General features: G+C 33.7%; 2 protein-coding genes and 1 long non-coding RNA gene across 4 annotated transcripts; 1 reads left to right on the top strand and 2 right to left on the bottom strand.

Moving 5' to 3' along the window:
- Positions 1 to 1,614: 1,614 nt before the first annotated feature.
- LOC133806103 (uncharacterized) lies at positions 1,615 to 5,377 on the top strand. Its single transcript, XM_062244235.1, has 4 exons — positions 1,615 to 1,690; positions 3,628 to 3,931; positions 3,982 to 4,562; positions 4,647 to 5,377. Exons 1-4 carry the CDS (start codon positions 1,615 to 1,617, stop codon positions 5,375 to 5,377), a joined length of 1,692 nt encoding a protein of 563 aa, XP_062100219.1.
- A 715-nt stretch (positions 5,378 to 6,092) lies between these two features.
- On the bottom strand, positions 6,093 to 10,742 carry LOC133804402 (uncharacterized). Of its 2 annotated transcripts, XR_009878457.1 has the most exons (5): positions 10,523 to 10,742; positions 10,348 to 10,412; positions 9,843 to 9,938; positions 8,315 to 9,586; positions 6,093 to 6,375 (listed from the first exon to the last, which is right to left on the bottom strand). It is a non-coding gene; the product is annotated as an uncharacterized LOC133804402 (long non-coding RNA). The 2 variants fall into 2 exon arrangements; XR_009878456.1 differs by having other exon boundaries at positions 6,093 to 9,586.
- Positions 10,743 to 14,222: 3,480 nt separating this feature from the next.
- LOC133804243 (RING-H2 finger protein ATL11-like) lies at positions 14,223 to 16,431 on the bottom strand. Its single transcript, XM_062242394.1, has one exon. The coding sequence runs from the start codon at positions 15,894 to 15,896 to the stop codon at positions 14,580 to 14,582; it is 1,317 nt and encodes a 438-aa protein (XP_062098378.1). The 5' UTR covers positions 15,897 to 16,431; the 3' UTR covers positions 14,223 to 14,579.

Here is a 16,431-nt window from a genome sequence, read left to right as displayed (position 1 = left end):
AAGCGATCATGGTAAAGAGTTTGAGAATTCTGTCTATGATGATTTTTGTAAGTCTTCAGGTATTTATCATGAGTTTTCAGCTCCCAAAACTCCTCAACAGAATGGATTTGTAGAAAGGAAAACCCGCACTCTTCAAGAAATGGATAGAGTGATGCTAAATAGCAAAAAATTGACCAAACAGGTATGGGCAGAAGCAATTAACATTGCTTGCTATATCATAAATCGTGTTTTTCTCCGTCCAGGTACATCTAAAACATCTTATGAAATGTGGAAAGGAAAGAACCAAGTGTGGCTTACTTTCATGTTTTTGGATGTGTTTGTTACATTTTGAGAGATAGAGAAAATCTTGGTAAATTTGATGCTAAGAGTGATGAAGGTGTTTTTATTGGATACTCCACTAACAGTAGGGTTTATCGTGTGTATAACATGAGAACCCAAACTGTAATGGAGTCGGCTAACGTTGTTATTGATGATGCCAGGGATTTTTCTGAGTTTTCTACTGAGGAAGAAATTGATAGGTTTATTGATGAACCTACTGAAAAACACGAAGAAGCTTGTGTTAGTGATACTACTGTTGCAACGTCTGGTCCATCTGTCCCAACAAATCACGAATCCGATGAAACTGATTCTGGACAGACAGAAAAGAAATTTCCAGATATTATTTCGGATGAAGTCCAAAGGGAGCCATCAACCAGAGTTAAATTAAATCATCCAGTATATTTAATACTTGGAAATCCAAAAGACAGTATGGTAACAAGAATAAGGTTTAGTAATGTTGTTCAATTTGTTTGTTTCTTATCTTTAATTGAGCCTAAAAATGTGAAAGAAGCTTTAACTGATGAAAATTGGATTAAAGCTATGCAGGAGGAATTGGAACAATTTTTTAGAAACAAAGTGTGGATCCTTGTGCCAAGATCGTTGCATACCAATATTATTGGCACAAAATGGATTTTCAAGAATAAATCTGATGAATTTGGTACAATTGTGCGAAATAAAGTAAGATTAGTGGCACAAGGGTACACACAAGTGGAAGGAATAGACTTTGATGAAACATTTGCACCTGTTGCAAGACTTGAATCAATTAGATTATTATTGTCTATTGCTTGCTTTATTGGTTTCAGGTTGTTCCAAATGGATGTCAAATCCGCATTTCTCAATGGGATCTTGAATGAAGAGGTATATGTTGAACAACCTAAAGGGTTTGAAGATCCCCATGCACCTGATCATGTTTACAAATTGGAGAAAGCTCTTTATGGTTTGAAGCAAGCCCCTCGGGCTTGGTATGAAAGACTCACTCAATTTCTTGTTTCTCATGGATACAAAAGGGATGGAGTAGATAAAACTTTATTTATCAAAAATATTAAATCTAACATAATTATTGCTCAGATTTATGTTGATGATATTGTGTTTGGTTCTACTTCTGACAATGAGGTGCAGGTATTTGTGAAACAAATAAAAGAGGAATTTGAAATGAGCATGGTGGGAGAATTGACTTATTTCTTAGGTTTGCAAGTCAAGCAGTTAGATGAAGGCACATTTGTTTCTCAAAGCAAATATGCTAAGAACTTGGTGAAAAAGTTTGGTCTTGAAAGTTCAAAGATTTCCAAAACACCGATGGGAACGACTGTGAAGCTATCCAAAGATGAAAATGGTGTCAAAGTTGATCCTGCACTATATAGGAGCATGATTGGTAGTCTTCTTTATCTCACTGCTAGTAGACCTGATTTGAGTTATAGTGTTGGTGTGTGTGCCAGGTACCAAGGAAATCCCATGGAGTCTCATGTTGCAGCTGTCAAAAGAATCATTCGATATGTTCATGGGACTGTTGATTATGGTATTTGGTATTCAAAAGAAATTAACTCTAATCTAGTGTGTTTTAGTGATGCTAATTGGGCAGGTAACACCGATGACAGAAAAAGCACTAGTGGAGGATGTTTCTACTTGGGAAATAATCTAGTCTCTTGGCACAGCAAGAAACAGAATTCTATTTCTCTTTCAATAGCTGAGGCCGAATACATTGCAGCAGGAAGTTCTTGTGCTCAACTGTTGTGGATGAAGCAAATGATGATTGATTATGGGTTTGATCTTGACATTTTAACTATTTTTTGTGATAATACAAGTGCAATTAATATTTCAAAAAATCCTGTGCAACATTCTCGTACTAAACATATTGATATTCATCATCATTTCATAAGAGAATTAGTTGAAAATAAAGTTCTTGTCTTGAAATATATTGAAACACATAAACAGATTGCTGATATTTTCACTAAAGCTCTTGATTCGGTTTGCTTTGATTTCCTCCAAAAATCTTTGGGGGTTTGTTCTCTTTAAATTTTCTTGTTATTATGTTGTCACTCTTGATCAAATGTGTGTTGTTTAAGTTTAAGAAAATTTTCAATTAACTTGAAAAATTTGTTGTGTGTCAAGCTAGATAATCTGACTTGTGTTTATGAGCCTTTGGTTGTATATTCTTGAGAGAAATTTAATCAATTCCTCCTAGGCATATTCGAGTAAATCAATCAATGTTTAATGTTTGAGCTTCCTTTTGTGTAGCATTGTTTCAAGCTCCTGTAAAATAGAGCTACCTACATCAGTGTAGAAAGCCGTCTTTTGAGTAAGTTGGAACTTTGTAATTCAGAGTTATGAAGAGGATACGCTACCATAGAAAAGGGCTACCACTGGTGTAGTGTGACAGCGTCTTCATGGGTTACAATTATTTACAATTTCGAAAAAGACTTATTTGTCATTGGGCAATGTTCCCTTGCATACACTGTCACACACTTATGCTTGAAACTATGCAAGAAAAATTGTACACAGTTTATAATAGAAAAATGTGTGTAAGACTAATATATGTTGATTGATTCACTTTAGAATATATACTTGTGACTGAATTGTGTTTTATTTCTCTCGAATACTCTTTCTAATTTTTCATTTTCACAAGTGTTCTTATCTGTATTATACACTAACACTTATTTTCAGTTGCTTGATTATATTTTTTTCAAGGATGACACTCATTGATCAAAGCACATTTTTTTTTCTTTTTTGGTTGGGTTTTATTTTTGTGCCTTGTTATATAAAAAAATAAATAAATAAAAAAAGTATTTGATTGACAAGGAAATTTATGGTGGACCGAATCTTTGTGGTAATTATGTGAAATTATGTATTTATTTTGTGTGATTTAATATATTCTTTGTTTTCAAGGATTTTATTTTGTCCTCTTTCTCAATTTGGAATACCATGATTTGTATCTTTATTGTTTTGTACTTTGTTTAGAATTTTTTTTTTTTTTTTTAAATTTTGTGGGGTTTTTTTTTTTGTTACCTTTTTAGTATTGGCATTCTCTATTTATTCTATTTCCTTTTATAAAATAAAATATAAAAAAAAGGGGTGAGTTTGTTATATTGATCGTGTGTCTTAAGGTTTGTTTCCTTTTATTTTTTAATAAATAAAACAAATTAAAATAAAAAGGAAACCTCGTCTTGCCGTGGGTGTCCTAATTGGGAAATTTTTGTCCTTAAAAAGCTTGTCACTACCCATTTTCTTCTCACCCACGATCCCTCTAAGCACCTATTCTTCTTCTAATTCTTTTTTCTCTCATTATTTTTGTAAGCGTTTGTTGTTTTTCAGAGAAGGAAAAAATGGTGAAAACTCGTGGAGCTTCCTCTAAGAAGATCCCTGCTTCTCAATCCAAAAAGGTGCCCTCTCCATCACCTCCTCCATCTGTGTCAACGGCGCCTCCATCTATTCCAGCGCCAGCCACATCTGTTGGGAAAACTTCCAAATCCAAGGCGCGCAAGAAGGTGTTCTCCCTCTCTACTGAACACCCCATGGTGTTTCCAGATATCACAGCTTATATTGTCGACGTTGCACCACCATCTGAAGTGGTGGTGCCCTCTCGAGCCAAGAACCTATCTCTTCTTCCGATTGAATCGTCTCTGACGGCTAGGGCAAAATCAAAATTTGTTTCATCCTCTTCCAAAGCTGTTGCTGCTGGGTTACTCAAGCTGCCCATGAAGCGAGCCAGTCCAAGAAAAATTCTGTGGCTCCAAAAAGAAAATTGGAGTTGGACTCGTCTTCTTCCCCCTTGACTGCTGCCAAGAAAAGATTGAAGGCTCATCCCCCTTCTCCGTCTTCCTCTGAAGCTGACCCCGAGGAAGTAAAATATGAGTCTGAAGCAACCCATGATACCATCTTATCTGATGAATCTGTTCCTGACAATGTGGAATTAGAGGCTGAGTCTGATGAGCCAGAACAAGAAGACATTGTCCCCTCTGAACAAGAAGACGAATCTAACAAAGAGCCAGTTGCAACTCCTTTGTCATCCAAGGCTAAAGGCAAGAGACCCATTTCTAATTCTTCACCATCTCCAAAACTTTCAGGTGTAAATTTTAAACCTTATTCTTCAACTTTTTGTTATAATGATAATGCTCGTGATATGGTTCTCTATGCTCAAAGGAAATTTATCATTGAGAGAAATTATGTCTTGAGTGATCATCGGCCTTATGGTGTGCTAACAATGCTTCAAGATCGAAAATGGACAAGTTCTTTGGTTAAATTTACTGGTTTTGTGGATAGAATAGTCAAGGAATTCTATGCCAATCTTACTAATGAAATTATTGAACCTAAATCTCCTCTGTATTGTAAAGTGTTTGTTAGGGGCCATTGGTCCTCTTTTTCTCCACACGATATTGCCCATGCTTTGCATCTTCCTCTTGATGTCGAGGATGATGATGATCTTGCCTCTCTTGACAAGGATGCAGTTATCACTGAATTAGTAGGGCAAAAAATGGTATGGCCATCTAATACAGTCATCTCGGTCACTAATCTCACCTACACTTATGCTGTTCTCCATAAGTTTGCCACAACAAATTGGAAACCAACTTCTCACACTGCAACTATCTCATTTGACATGGCCTCTTTTTTGTACAAAGTAGGGACCGGAATTGGTATAAACTTGGCTATGTTTATCTATGATCAAATCATTGGATTTCGAAAAGGTAATAGGAGAGACTTGAATCTTCCTTTTCCTCAAGTTATTTATAAAGTTTTGAGTATGCAGAAGAAAGATCTCCAGCGTGATCAAGAAGACTTGGTGGCTCCCACTACTGCTGCTTCCTACAAAGCCTCTGCTCCAACTACTGAAGCCACTAATGCTCCATCAACCAAGAAAGTCAAGTCCCAATCTCTGAAGTTTTCCTCGGATGACATTCCTCATGCATCCTCCTTTGTTCCCACAGATTCAAGACTTGTTGCTACAGAACTAGCTGTTGTTCGAGCCTCTGTTGATTCTTTGGCTGCTCGAGTGATGTCGATTGAAGGACTGCAACGTTCTGTGTTGGATGTTGTTCAAACTTTGTCCAAGGATCCAATCGTTTAGTTTTACTTATTTTTATGTCTTTTGTCCTAAGAAGATTGATACTTTCTTTTGTTTTTGTTTTATGTTTCTTTGGCTTCTTTGACAGACACAAAGGGGGAGAGTAGATACCTCCAACAACCTGCTTTGTTTGTTATTTTGTTTAACTCTAGACCTTCTTATTTTGAGGGAGAGTTAAGTCTAGTTTCTTTATATGTTTGTTATAAGTTAATGCATGTTTGCAGGGGGAGTCTTTTCTCACTACTACAAAAATGGGATTTCCCGACAGTTTTTAACTGTCGCTATTGAGCAATGACGACAGTCGACTAACTGTCGTATTTGCCTATGCGGGCATAGGGTAGCTACGCCAACAGTTAATAAGTGTCATCGTTGCTGGCTACGCCGACAGTTAATATGTGTCATCATTGCTGGCTACGCCGAAGTTAATAGATGTCGTCATTGCTGGCTACGCCGACAGTTAATACATGTCGTCGTTGCTGGCTATGCCGACAGTTAATACATGTCGCCGTTGCTAGCAATGCCGACAGTTAATAGGTGTTGCCATTGCTGACAACGCCGACAGTTAATAAGTGTCACCATAACATTGAATTTATATATATAATAATTTTTCAATATATATTTTTTAAAACTTTTAATTATATTTTTAACAAGTGAAGTTTGATATAAATTTAAATAAAAAAATTACTCACATAATTAATTATTATTACCATAAATTGTAAAAAAAAATTATATTTGTCATAATAAAAATTCATATACATACAACATTTATTCATACAATTGAAATGTAAATAATACATCTAATCCCCATGAGACTAAATAAGTCTTAATGAAAATTCATTATAATTCTCAATAAAAATTCATTATTCTCAATGTAAATAATACATAATTCTTACAAGCAAGAAAGAAAATAATACCCAACAACTTGAAGAAGAATTTCGTGTTGCCTTGGTTCTCTTATATAATTGTCTTGGTTCTCTTAAATATCCAAGTAGAGTTTTAGCCTACAATACAGAATAAACACCATTAAAATTAAACCAAAACTAAAATAAATAAAGAACTTGAGGTTGCAGAATAAATAAAAAGGATGATTGTGGTTTTCAGTCACAAAAATAATTTATATAAAATTTGTATTTTTCTTATCAAATTTGATAGCCTCATGGCCTAAGTAGTTAGTCTTAATTCTTTTTTTTTTTTTTGAGTGAAATTCATAGAATTTTATTGGGCAAACAACCAAGATGAAGCAAAAACATCAAACATAAAGAATTTTAAGGCCACAGACATGAAGGCAAACCAAGCCACCAAACTCTAGGGGAATCAAGAGATGATGCAAGTTTTTCTAAGGAATGAGCTGTAAAATTACTAACTCTATTACAATGACCAATGGAAATGCATACCTGTCAATCTCAATTTAAAAGTGCTCAAGCTAGTTTGTTTATGAAATCACAGACATTAATAAACCAAATTACCAATCATTCATAGCACATTAGCAAATATACAATAAACATCGAGAAATTAATATACATATATACACATATAAAGACATACCCTGTGTAGGTAATATGCATAAGATTATTAAAGTAACACAACAAGCAAACCAGACAAAGTTGTTAAAGTAACACTACGAGTTGTGAATAAGCCTAATCAAAATTTATAAATCTAATTCACATTTGAAAGTCTACGCAAAATAGAAAATCATAATTTCTTTTGGTCAAGCATATATATTTCTTTTAATAAATAGCCATATAATTATGAATTTTATACAAGCGCAACATTTTTAACAAAGTGATAATCAATCCATTTTAGAAAATTTTCAATTGTTTAAAGAATACATTATTTCAACTAAGGCCATCGAAAATGGTAAAAACAATCACAGTTTGGAAGAAAAAAATAACTTAGATATTATTTAAGTAAGAAAATGATCAAACTATTAGACTACAATGAAACACAAATTGAGATAGTAGTTATGGTGCAGAAAAAGAAATCATCAAGTAAATATATAAATATATATCCTATGTCTCAATTGATTGAACCCAAAACTCACCAATTGATTTTTTTAGAAAACTTTCAATTGTTTAAAGAATACATTGTTTCAGCTAAAGCCATCGAACATGATAAAAACAATCACAATTTGGAAGAAAACAAATAACTTAGATATTATTTAAATAAGAAAATGATCAAACTATTAGAATACAAAGAAACATAAAGCTATGCTTCAATTAAAATAAACACAAATTGAGATAGTAGTTCTAGTGCAGAAAAGGAAATTATCGAATAAATATATAAATATATATCCTATGTCTCAATTGATTGAACCCAAAACTCACCAATTGATTTTTTTAGAAAATTTTCAATTGTTTAAAGAATACATTGTTTCAACTAAGGCCATCGAACATGGTGAAAACAATTACAGTTTGGAAGAAAAAAAATAACTTGGATATTATTTAAGTAAGAAAATGATCAAACTATTAGACTACAATGAAACATAAAGCTATGCTTCAATTAAAATAAACACAAATTGAAATAGTAGTTCTAGTACAAAAAAAGAAATCATAAATTATCAACCAATATGCTAATAACATCAAACTTTTGTATAGCACTTTATACTATTGAACCTACATGTGATCACAAGAACCAAAAGTGATGCTCAATGTTATACAAGTATATGTTATAATCAAACCAATCAAACAAACACAATTCAATTATAAGATGATCATAGACAAGTCTACATCAATTCAAACAACACACAAGTTTTCTTTCTTATCTACGCAGCACACAAATTTCTCAGATCCTACTTCACTAAAACACACAAGTTCTCAACCTTCCGTTATCACCGCAACACACAATAACAATCTCAGAACTTACTTCACTATGGATGAATATTTAAGATATTCAAACTCCTCTAACATTTGCATAGTATTAAAATAAAAGTTAGAAGCATACCTCTTGCAAACTGTTGCAAAATAGTTTCTTTGAAGTCTGTCTCAGCACATACACACATTTACAATGTTATAATATAATGAAAGTGAGTCAAATCTGAATTAAATCATTAAATAATAATGCAAAGAAGAGAAAAACCAAATGCTCATCTTACTCTTTCTTCTCAGCCTTGGGTTGAGTCAAATACATTATTCTCAAGAATTAGAAGCATAATGTAGTAGTGTATTTGCATCCAATTAATCATTATGTATAAAGAAGCATAATGTTAATAATATCAAGGTCTCAAGAATTAGAAATTGAAGTGAGGTTAATAATAAAACTTCAGCAAAAAAAAAAAAGTCAGTCTCAAATAGCTTATCAAATATTAACACTTAAAATTTCAGGTAAAAAATTACATTTACCAAGGCTCATTTGAATTTCTATAAATAAGTCCTATCTCAAATTTCTTGATAATTTGTTAGGCAATGTCAAGTACTTAAACTTCATGGCATTGCATGACTATATACACATCATCTGAAACAAGAATAACAGTAGGGTATAAACTTTGTTATATTTCCGGTGACTAGATAAGCAAGCCAGAACCATTCTAATATAGCCACAGAAAATTATAGTCGAAAATAATTATAGAAGTTATCATATGCTAGAGTAAACTTTTTGCAATTCTATTAAAGACGAAATGAGATTTATACTTTTAACAGCAATAATAATATCTCAATTATTTCATCTGACATCTATCTAGTCATAATTGATAGAATTCACAACAAGCCAAAAAATGCTTATTAAGTTTCATAAACATGCTCTCTGCACAAATATATTTTGTATAACAATGTTGCCAAATTTAAGCTATACATAGCACACTGCGATAAAATCTTTCAATTTATGATTCAAACAAATCAGCCATACATAAAACAGGAGTATATTTAATCATGAGCATTTTTTAAAGCCAAGTAAAACTCTTTCCGAGAAGAGCATAATAGAAGGGGAAAACATATTATAAATTGCATAGTGGGAGATTAGAATTTTTTTCAACTAACTTAACATTTATCAAGTTAATATAATATACTACCAGATCAAGTTAATATTTTGTCAAACAGTTTCTATACAAACATCCAAACATTCACAATAATTATTTTAAATACTACCTTTAGAAAGTTTATTTACCTTTTCTTGACAAAAGTATATGGCACTTCTTAAAGTGAAGCACCTATACAAAAATAGAATAGCATAAAAGACTATCTTTCTCACATGACCTCTCCACCATCAGTGAAAGAATGCCTGAATCAATGAAATAAAAAAATACAAAGTCATACTTACATACATACAAACCAAAACATAAGTCATTCACTCAAAATACTAAATAATCACCTGCTCAATATATATAAATTTACAAGATCAAAGAGTCCACTTTTGCACGGAAACCCCTTTCTCCAGTCAAATATTTTTTTTTTAAAAAAAAGAGGAAAATAGTCGCATGGAATTTAATCATGAAGATCTGAAAATGAAACTTGAAAATTTTAGTTATGATTATTACCAGCTTGATTGGCGTATTTGGATCTGAAACTGATAGAGTGAGAAGGTCATTCCATTCCGGATTCACATTCTTCTTCACCACACAAGTCTTTACCTTCTGCAGGAGACAGATTATTTCAAAGGGAAAAAAAAACATTAGTACCTGTAACACGCATTCTTATATATATATATATATATATATCTGTGTGTGTGTGTATGATCCCCTTTGCTTAATGTTTTCAACTCTGCTGAAAATATAAAAATAAAAAATTAACAGATGAAGTAAAGATATGCACTTAGACCTTACCCAGAACACCTAGGATTCAAAAACAAACATGTAGAAAAATGCTCCTTAATTAAAGCCAGCTGTAAAACTTACTCCAACCACAACCAAGCCAAACCATTGAACTTACTAATTGGAAGAGGAAAACTAAACTATTCACAGTTCTACACTACAATTACAATCTCTAACAAAAAGACGAAGCACAAAATTTAAAACACCCAAACTTAGAGTCCCAAAAGATTACCTGCTTTCCCAACTTGACAACAACATACGGGTCACTGCTTCTGGAATCTCTGATGGCAAGGTTCACTGTGGTAAACACCACAATTTTAAAATTCAGAACATCATTTTTAGCAAACAAAATAAAGTAAGCGAATAATTATAAATATATAAGTATATATTCAAGAGAAGGGACATACCCGGCATAGTCCGTGCTCAACTTCTTCACCCCGGCCAGCGGGGGCGATTGGACCGAAGGAGGCGGCGTCCCGAGCAAGCAGAGGTGGCGCTCAACTTCCATTGACCCACCAGAGGAGACGAGGATGAGCTCGATTCAAAGGCCATTTATTCGGAAAGGCTAAAGGCGATAGTCGATCGTGCGAGAGGTGCAGCGAGAGGCTGGAGATCGGAGGCTTGGAGAAATTTCAGAAAGAGAGAGTTAAAAATAAAATAAGAAATAAAGTATTTAAATCAAATAGTGGAGAAATGAAAATGAAAAAGTTGAAGGTTGGCGCCCAAATTTTTTAGTACCCGCGCGTAGCATAATATTTATTTATTAGTGTTAGATTTTAAATTATAAATGCTATTATATTAAATTAAAATATTTTCTTATTTATAAAAATTAAATTGATTTTGTTATTACAAATAATCAATTTATTTATTTATAGTTCAAAATTTATAATGTATGTAATAATAATAAATATACTTTTTTAATACTTATTTCACACCCAAATAAATTATATATATGTATAATTAAATGTGTTAAAGAATAATATAGTTAATAATATAATTAATTTTATAAATATGTTAAAGAATAATAAATTTAAATTTTGATATAAAAATTATTATAATTACAAAAAATAATAATATGAAAAATTCAGAAACAAAAAAATCTAATTCAAATTTTTTTTTAATAAATACATAATTTTTATAAATATATATTTACGTAATTTAGTTTATTTTTAAAATTATCCTATTCATTACTTTTTTTACAATATTTTTTTAATTAATAAAACAACTATATTTTAACTAATACAAATTTTATAAATATGTTAAAGAATTATATAGTTAATAATATAGTTAATTTTATAAATATGTTAAAGAATAATAAATTTAAATTTTGATATAAAAATTATTATAAATACAAAAGTAAATAAAAAATTTAGAAACAAAAAAAATATAGTTTTAAAAGTTTTTAATAAATACATAATTTTTATAAATATATATTTACAAAATTTAGTTTATATTTTTAAAATTATACTATTCATTAATTATAATTTTTTATTTGAATTTTGGCTTCATTTTATGACTATCGGTATTGGACTTTTATTAACTGTCGGCGTTGGGGTCAATAGCGACAATTTTTAACTGTCGGCATTGGTCTCAAATTAACTGTCGGCGTTGGGCTCAATAGTGAAACATTTTAACTGTCGGCATTGGTCTAGAATTAACTGTCGGCGTTGGGCTCAATAGCGACACATTTTGACTGTCGGCATTGGTCTCGAATTAACTGTCGGCGTTGGGGTCAATAACGACAGTCAAAAGCAACGATGACAGTTATTAGCTGTCGGCGTTGGTCTCTATGCCTACAGTTTTTAACTGTCAGCGTAGAGTCCCGCTAAGCAACTACAACAGTCAACAGAGTTGACTGTCGTGGTTGGGTGTCGGGAAAGCCCAGTTTTGTAGTAGTGTCTCTTTACTTGTAACTAACATTTGTGTTGCAGGTGTTTTGAATTAATTTTTTCTATCAAATTGCCAAAGGGGGAGATTGTAAAATCCTTTATTGGCATATTTGACAAAATTAATTAAAGAAGTTTTTTTTTTTTTTGAAATGGGTAGTTTCCTGTGTTTGTTGTGAAATGTTTTCTAAAATCAGATTATTCTATATATGTTAATTGAATAAATATATAATTTCCTATAAAAAATTATCTTGTCTTAAACTTTGTATATATGGAAATTATTGGTATTTATTTCTTCATCTGATTTGATTGTCCAGAAATCGTGTACAGCTTGCAGATATAATGTATATATTGTTTCCTTATTTATTTAAGGAAACTGGGTTTAAAAACTGTCCAGGTTTAATGAATCTGTTTGAACGGATTGCCAGTTTGTTTGAACAGATTCTGACTTACCTTTTTGGCAAGATTTTCTATTTATTGGCTGATTGGTTTCTGATTTGTTTTCCACGGCCTAAAGGGATTCTAAAGGGTATATAATCATCCTTAGGTCGTTAGTTTTTTATCATCTCTCTTGGTGTATTATTTTCCATATATTTTCAAGTTTTAGAGAGATTTATTATGTGAAGAACTTGAGTCCAGCAAGTTCTTAGTGATTTATTACAGTATACTTCTGTTGACCCAAGATTTGGCCAACTGACACGGAGTCAAAACGTGATTGATGTGGACAAATGTATAGAGAAGAACGCAATGACAAAAGCAAAGAAAACACAGTAATTTATAGTGGTTCGGCCCCAGGATTTGGTAATGACCTACATCCACTTAGAATGATATTGATATAAAATCAGAAGGGTGATCAAAGAACCAGGGTTCAATGAGTTTCACTCTCCTCTAAAGAACAATACAGATTTACTTGGAGAATTACTATCGTTTCCTATGATTCGAAAGCCAAAAAAAAAGGTCCCCTCCTTTGAGCTATCTCTTCTGATTTATAGGCTCAAGGAGGGTTACAAGAGATTGTTATAGATATTCTTCCCTGAATAATCGGATATCCAGAAGATTGTATGAGATAAATTCGGGATTCATAAAGATCTTCCCATAAATGTTGCCTTGTATGCGGAACTACCGACCAGACTGGTCGCGGGTAAGACAGGCTTACCCTGCTTCTACTGTGTCTCCTGGTCGATACTCTAGCAGACGCTTCCAGGTATCAGCCACGTGTCCAGAGATTATTTGCCACGTCACCAATGCTAATTTATTGGATAACAACTTCTGTATTGTTTTCTTTGTGTTAATAGTGCAGGTTGAACACACTTGGACATTATTCATTAAGCTTCGGAAGAAGTCTTGTTAGTGAGTCACTTTTCAGGAGGAAAAATGTAAGTGTTATGATTTGAAGGGAGTTCAAGATCTTAGCAGTTCAGAAATTTGATTAGGAGTTTAGATTACAACAGTTGTAACAAATTCAATAGAGAGTCTTTATTTGTATAAGTCAATTTGGTTTTGTAATCGTTTAGATATTCTTCTAATAAATTTCATTTTTTAGGCGTGACTCCGTAGACTAGTAGCAATCTGCAAAGATTCCTGATACCACGTATAATTTCGTGTATTATTTACCATATGTTCATTTTTATTTTTTAATTTTTAGCAATTAATTATTTAAATTAAATAATTAAATTGGTATTCATAAAAGACAGAATTTCAATTTTCACTATTATTAAGTAGTCATGCTTAATAAATATCCTCTATTTTATTGGTACGTACGTCCTTTCCTAATAGCTAGCCTGATAAACTTTGGAAACCGTTCCACGCAATTACATTTTTATTTATCTAAAAATTCAAGTTGTAAGTTTTATATATGTTTTTTTTTAATACAATTTTTTTAAGAAATCTAAAAAGCACCCCAGCATATCAGTTTTTAACGGTAATTAGCCAACAGAATCATTCCTGTGTCACCTGGTCCATTATCAAATCATCTTCAATATCATCATGTTGATGTATCTCAACAACCAAGGTGAATATTGAAATATCCTTAATATTTCATATATCTAATTATATATCCAATATTCCAATATGTATAACATTTTAATTAACAAATGTTTGGACTTTCATTAATATATATGTAATGAAATTGGCGATAAGTTTGACTCATGGGCAATAATAGAGATTCGTATAAATTACAATTTATTTATTAAAAGAAACTGCATGTAAATTCACATATAAATTTTAAATAATAAAATGATTAAATTAGTATATAGAGTTTGATATGGATAACCTCAAAACCAGGTTAAAACTTCTTGTACAAAAACAATATCAATATTACAAGTGAGGAGGAAAAAAATATGACAACAAAGTTGAATTGCAAATCCATGTGAAGGTGAATATGTGATATTGTGTTTTGTGTAAGGTTTCTATCTCATCTCTCAACAGAATTCATACCAAATTACAAAAGTGCTTAAAATTTCAAAATGAGATATTTTGATGTTTATTAAAATAAGAAGAAGAAAATAATTGAAATATAAATTTTTTGTACACAAAGCTGGAACTAATAACAAATCAAGTGTGACGCACGTAACGTATCCTAAATTTGATCATACAGCCGGAGCGGAGCAGATGACCTTTCACCCACGTCGTCCCTCCCTCTGTACAAATGATCGGACGGTGGTTCTTTGGATTTTGACGAAGCCGCCTTCGAAAGAGCTGCCACGTCATCGCCTTCTGTCGATGAACCCTTCAACGACGTAGCTGAACCGGGCCGTGAAACAAATGGCGGAACTACTGAGAAAACCCACCGGTCCGGCTGCCCAGTACTTTCAAACCGTTGGTAAGAAGAGTTATCTTTCCAGCGACCAAACCCTGCACTCACACTCCGGTAACCCCTCCTGGAACTGCTGACCCTCTGAAGCGCCGTTTCGCTACTCTTGGTCCGGCTCAGGGTCGAATTCACCAGCTGTATCCTTATCTCCTCTGGTAACCTTAGCGTGAAGCGTTCCTGGTTTTCACCCGGCCGAACCAGCAAGCGGCTGGTCGAGTGTGACCTTGAAAATATCCCACTGAGCCGCCACCCGGTTGACCTCGATCTAGGAGGACCGAACCCTGTCGATCTTGATCTCGGCGTACGATTCTGAGTCGTCGTTCCATCTTCGCTCGGATTAATCAAACTAATCTCTGGTGACTTCTCCTGCCTGCTCGGATCGTCTGTCACAATCCGTACTGAGACTTGACGATTCTGTCTCGGCTCATCGGTTGTCGGTATCGGTTCGAGTTGACCCGAGTCGTTATTCGGGTTGAGAACATCTGCGAGGGTGCGACCGCGGTGGGTCTCGCCCGGTTTAGGAACCAGGTTGGCACGGCAGACGGGACACGTCGAGTTAGAAACGAGCCAGGCGTCGATGCATTCAGGGTGGAACACATGGTCGCACTTGGGGATCAAACGCAGCGTTTCGTTGTCCTCGAACTCGTTGAGGCAGACGGCGCATTCCAAAGCTCCCTTGCCGAGTTTTAGCCCTTTCACGGTGGAGTACACGAACGTGGGAAACGTGTCTATGATTTCTGGGTCCAGTCCACGTGCTGTCCACGAGTTTCCAACATAACCGAGTGTGATTTCATCGGCGCCTCGAAACCGGTCTTGAGTGCATTGGCGGGTATAAACGGAGAGGAACCCCAGTACGAAGAAGACCGTGACAAGAAGAACCATAACGATGGCCATCTTGAGGTCAACTCTTTGCGGTCGGGTCGGCCCATATAGATACGGAGGCGGAGGATCTCCGCTCTGTGCGGCGGCGCGTAGAGGCATGAACGTGAGGATTAGAAGATGCAGAAGGAAGACAAGCGCCGCCCTTTTGTTGTCTCCGTGGCCATAATGAATCCAACCTCCGTACTTTCGGTTAGTAATCATTTTCTGGGTTGTCAAAATTCCAAATGATAAAAGAAAGTAAAGGTCATGAGTTTTGGGGATAACTCAAAGCCATATATATTTCCATATTAATTATTAGTGTGGGTACGGGGTGGGGAACGATATCGAAATATTTGATGTCCTATTTGGTTGTTATATCTGTATGATAAGAATAATATGTATTCAAGTAAAATAGAAAGAGATAAAGTAAAATTATTATTAATAATAAAAGCTATAAACAAATATCAGACTAAGAATGAAAAACCATTTTTAAAAAAAAAAAACAAATTAATATGTTGACGCAATTGAAAGTGGATTGACGCGCGAGTATATGAGAGTGAGGGAAATTAGAGTCTTTAGCGGTTTGGTTTTAGTGGGGTTGACTTGAATATAGAGTAGGAATTGGGTAAGGCCGACCTTGGAGCTAAATCCTAAGATTCGTTCTAAGATTCGTGTAAGTCTCTATCTACAGAATAATGCAATGCAATAAGGAGGCCGGTTTGGGATTTTCGGATTTGGATGCTAATTACGAAAATCT

The sequence above is a fragment of the Humulus lupulus genome, chromosome X, assembly GCF_963169125.1.
Source record: "Humulus lupulus chromosome X, drHumLupu1.1, whole genome shotgun sequence".
Taxonomy (NCBI): Eukaryota; Viridiplantae; Streptophyta; class Magnoliopsida; order Rosales; family Cannabaceae; genus Humulus; species Humulus lupulus.
This window is presented reverse-complemented; position numbering and strand designations above follow the sequence as displayed.

Bases quoted from the DNA above. Each gene is read 5' to 3' on its own strand.
- LOC133804243 (XM_062242394.1), bottom strand. From the start codon at position 15,896: ATGATTACTAACCGAAAGTACGGAGGTTGGATTCATTATGGCCACGGA.
- LOC133806103 (XM_062244235.1), top strand. From the start codon at position 1,615: ATGGGAACGACTGTGAAGCTATCCAAAGATGAAAATGGTGTCAAAGTT. The intron at 1,691-3,627 runs GTAGTCTTCTTT...GTTGTTTTTCAG, and splicing joins ACTATATAGGAGCATGATTG to AGAAGGAAAAAATGGTGAAA. The intron at 3,932-3,981 runs GTCTCTGACGGC...CCTCTTCCAAAG, and splicing joins TCTCTTCTTCCGATTGAATC to CTGTTGCTGCTGGGTTACTC.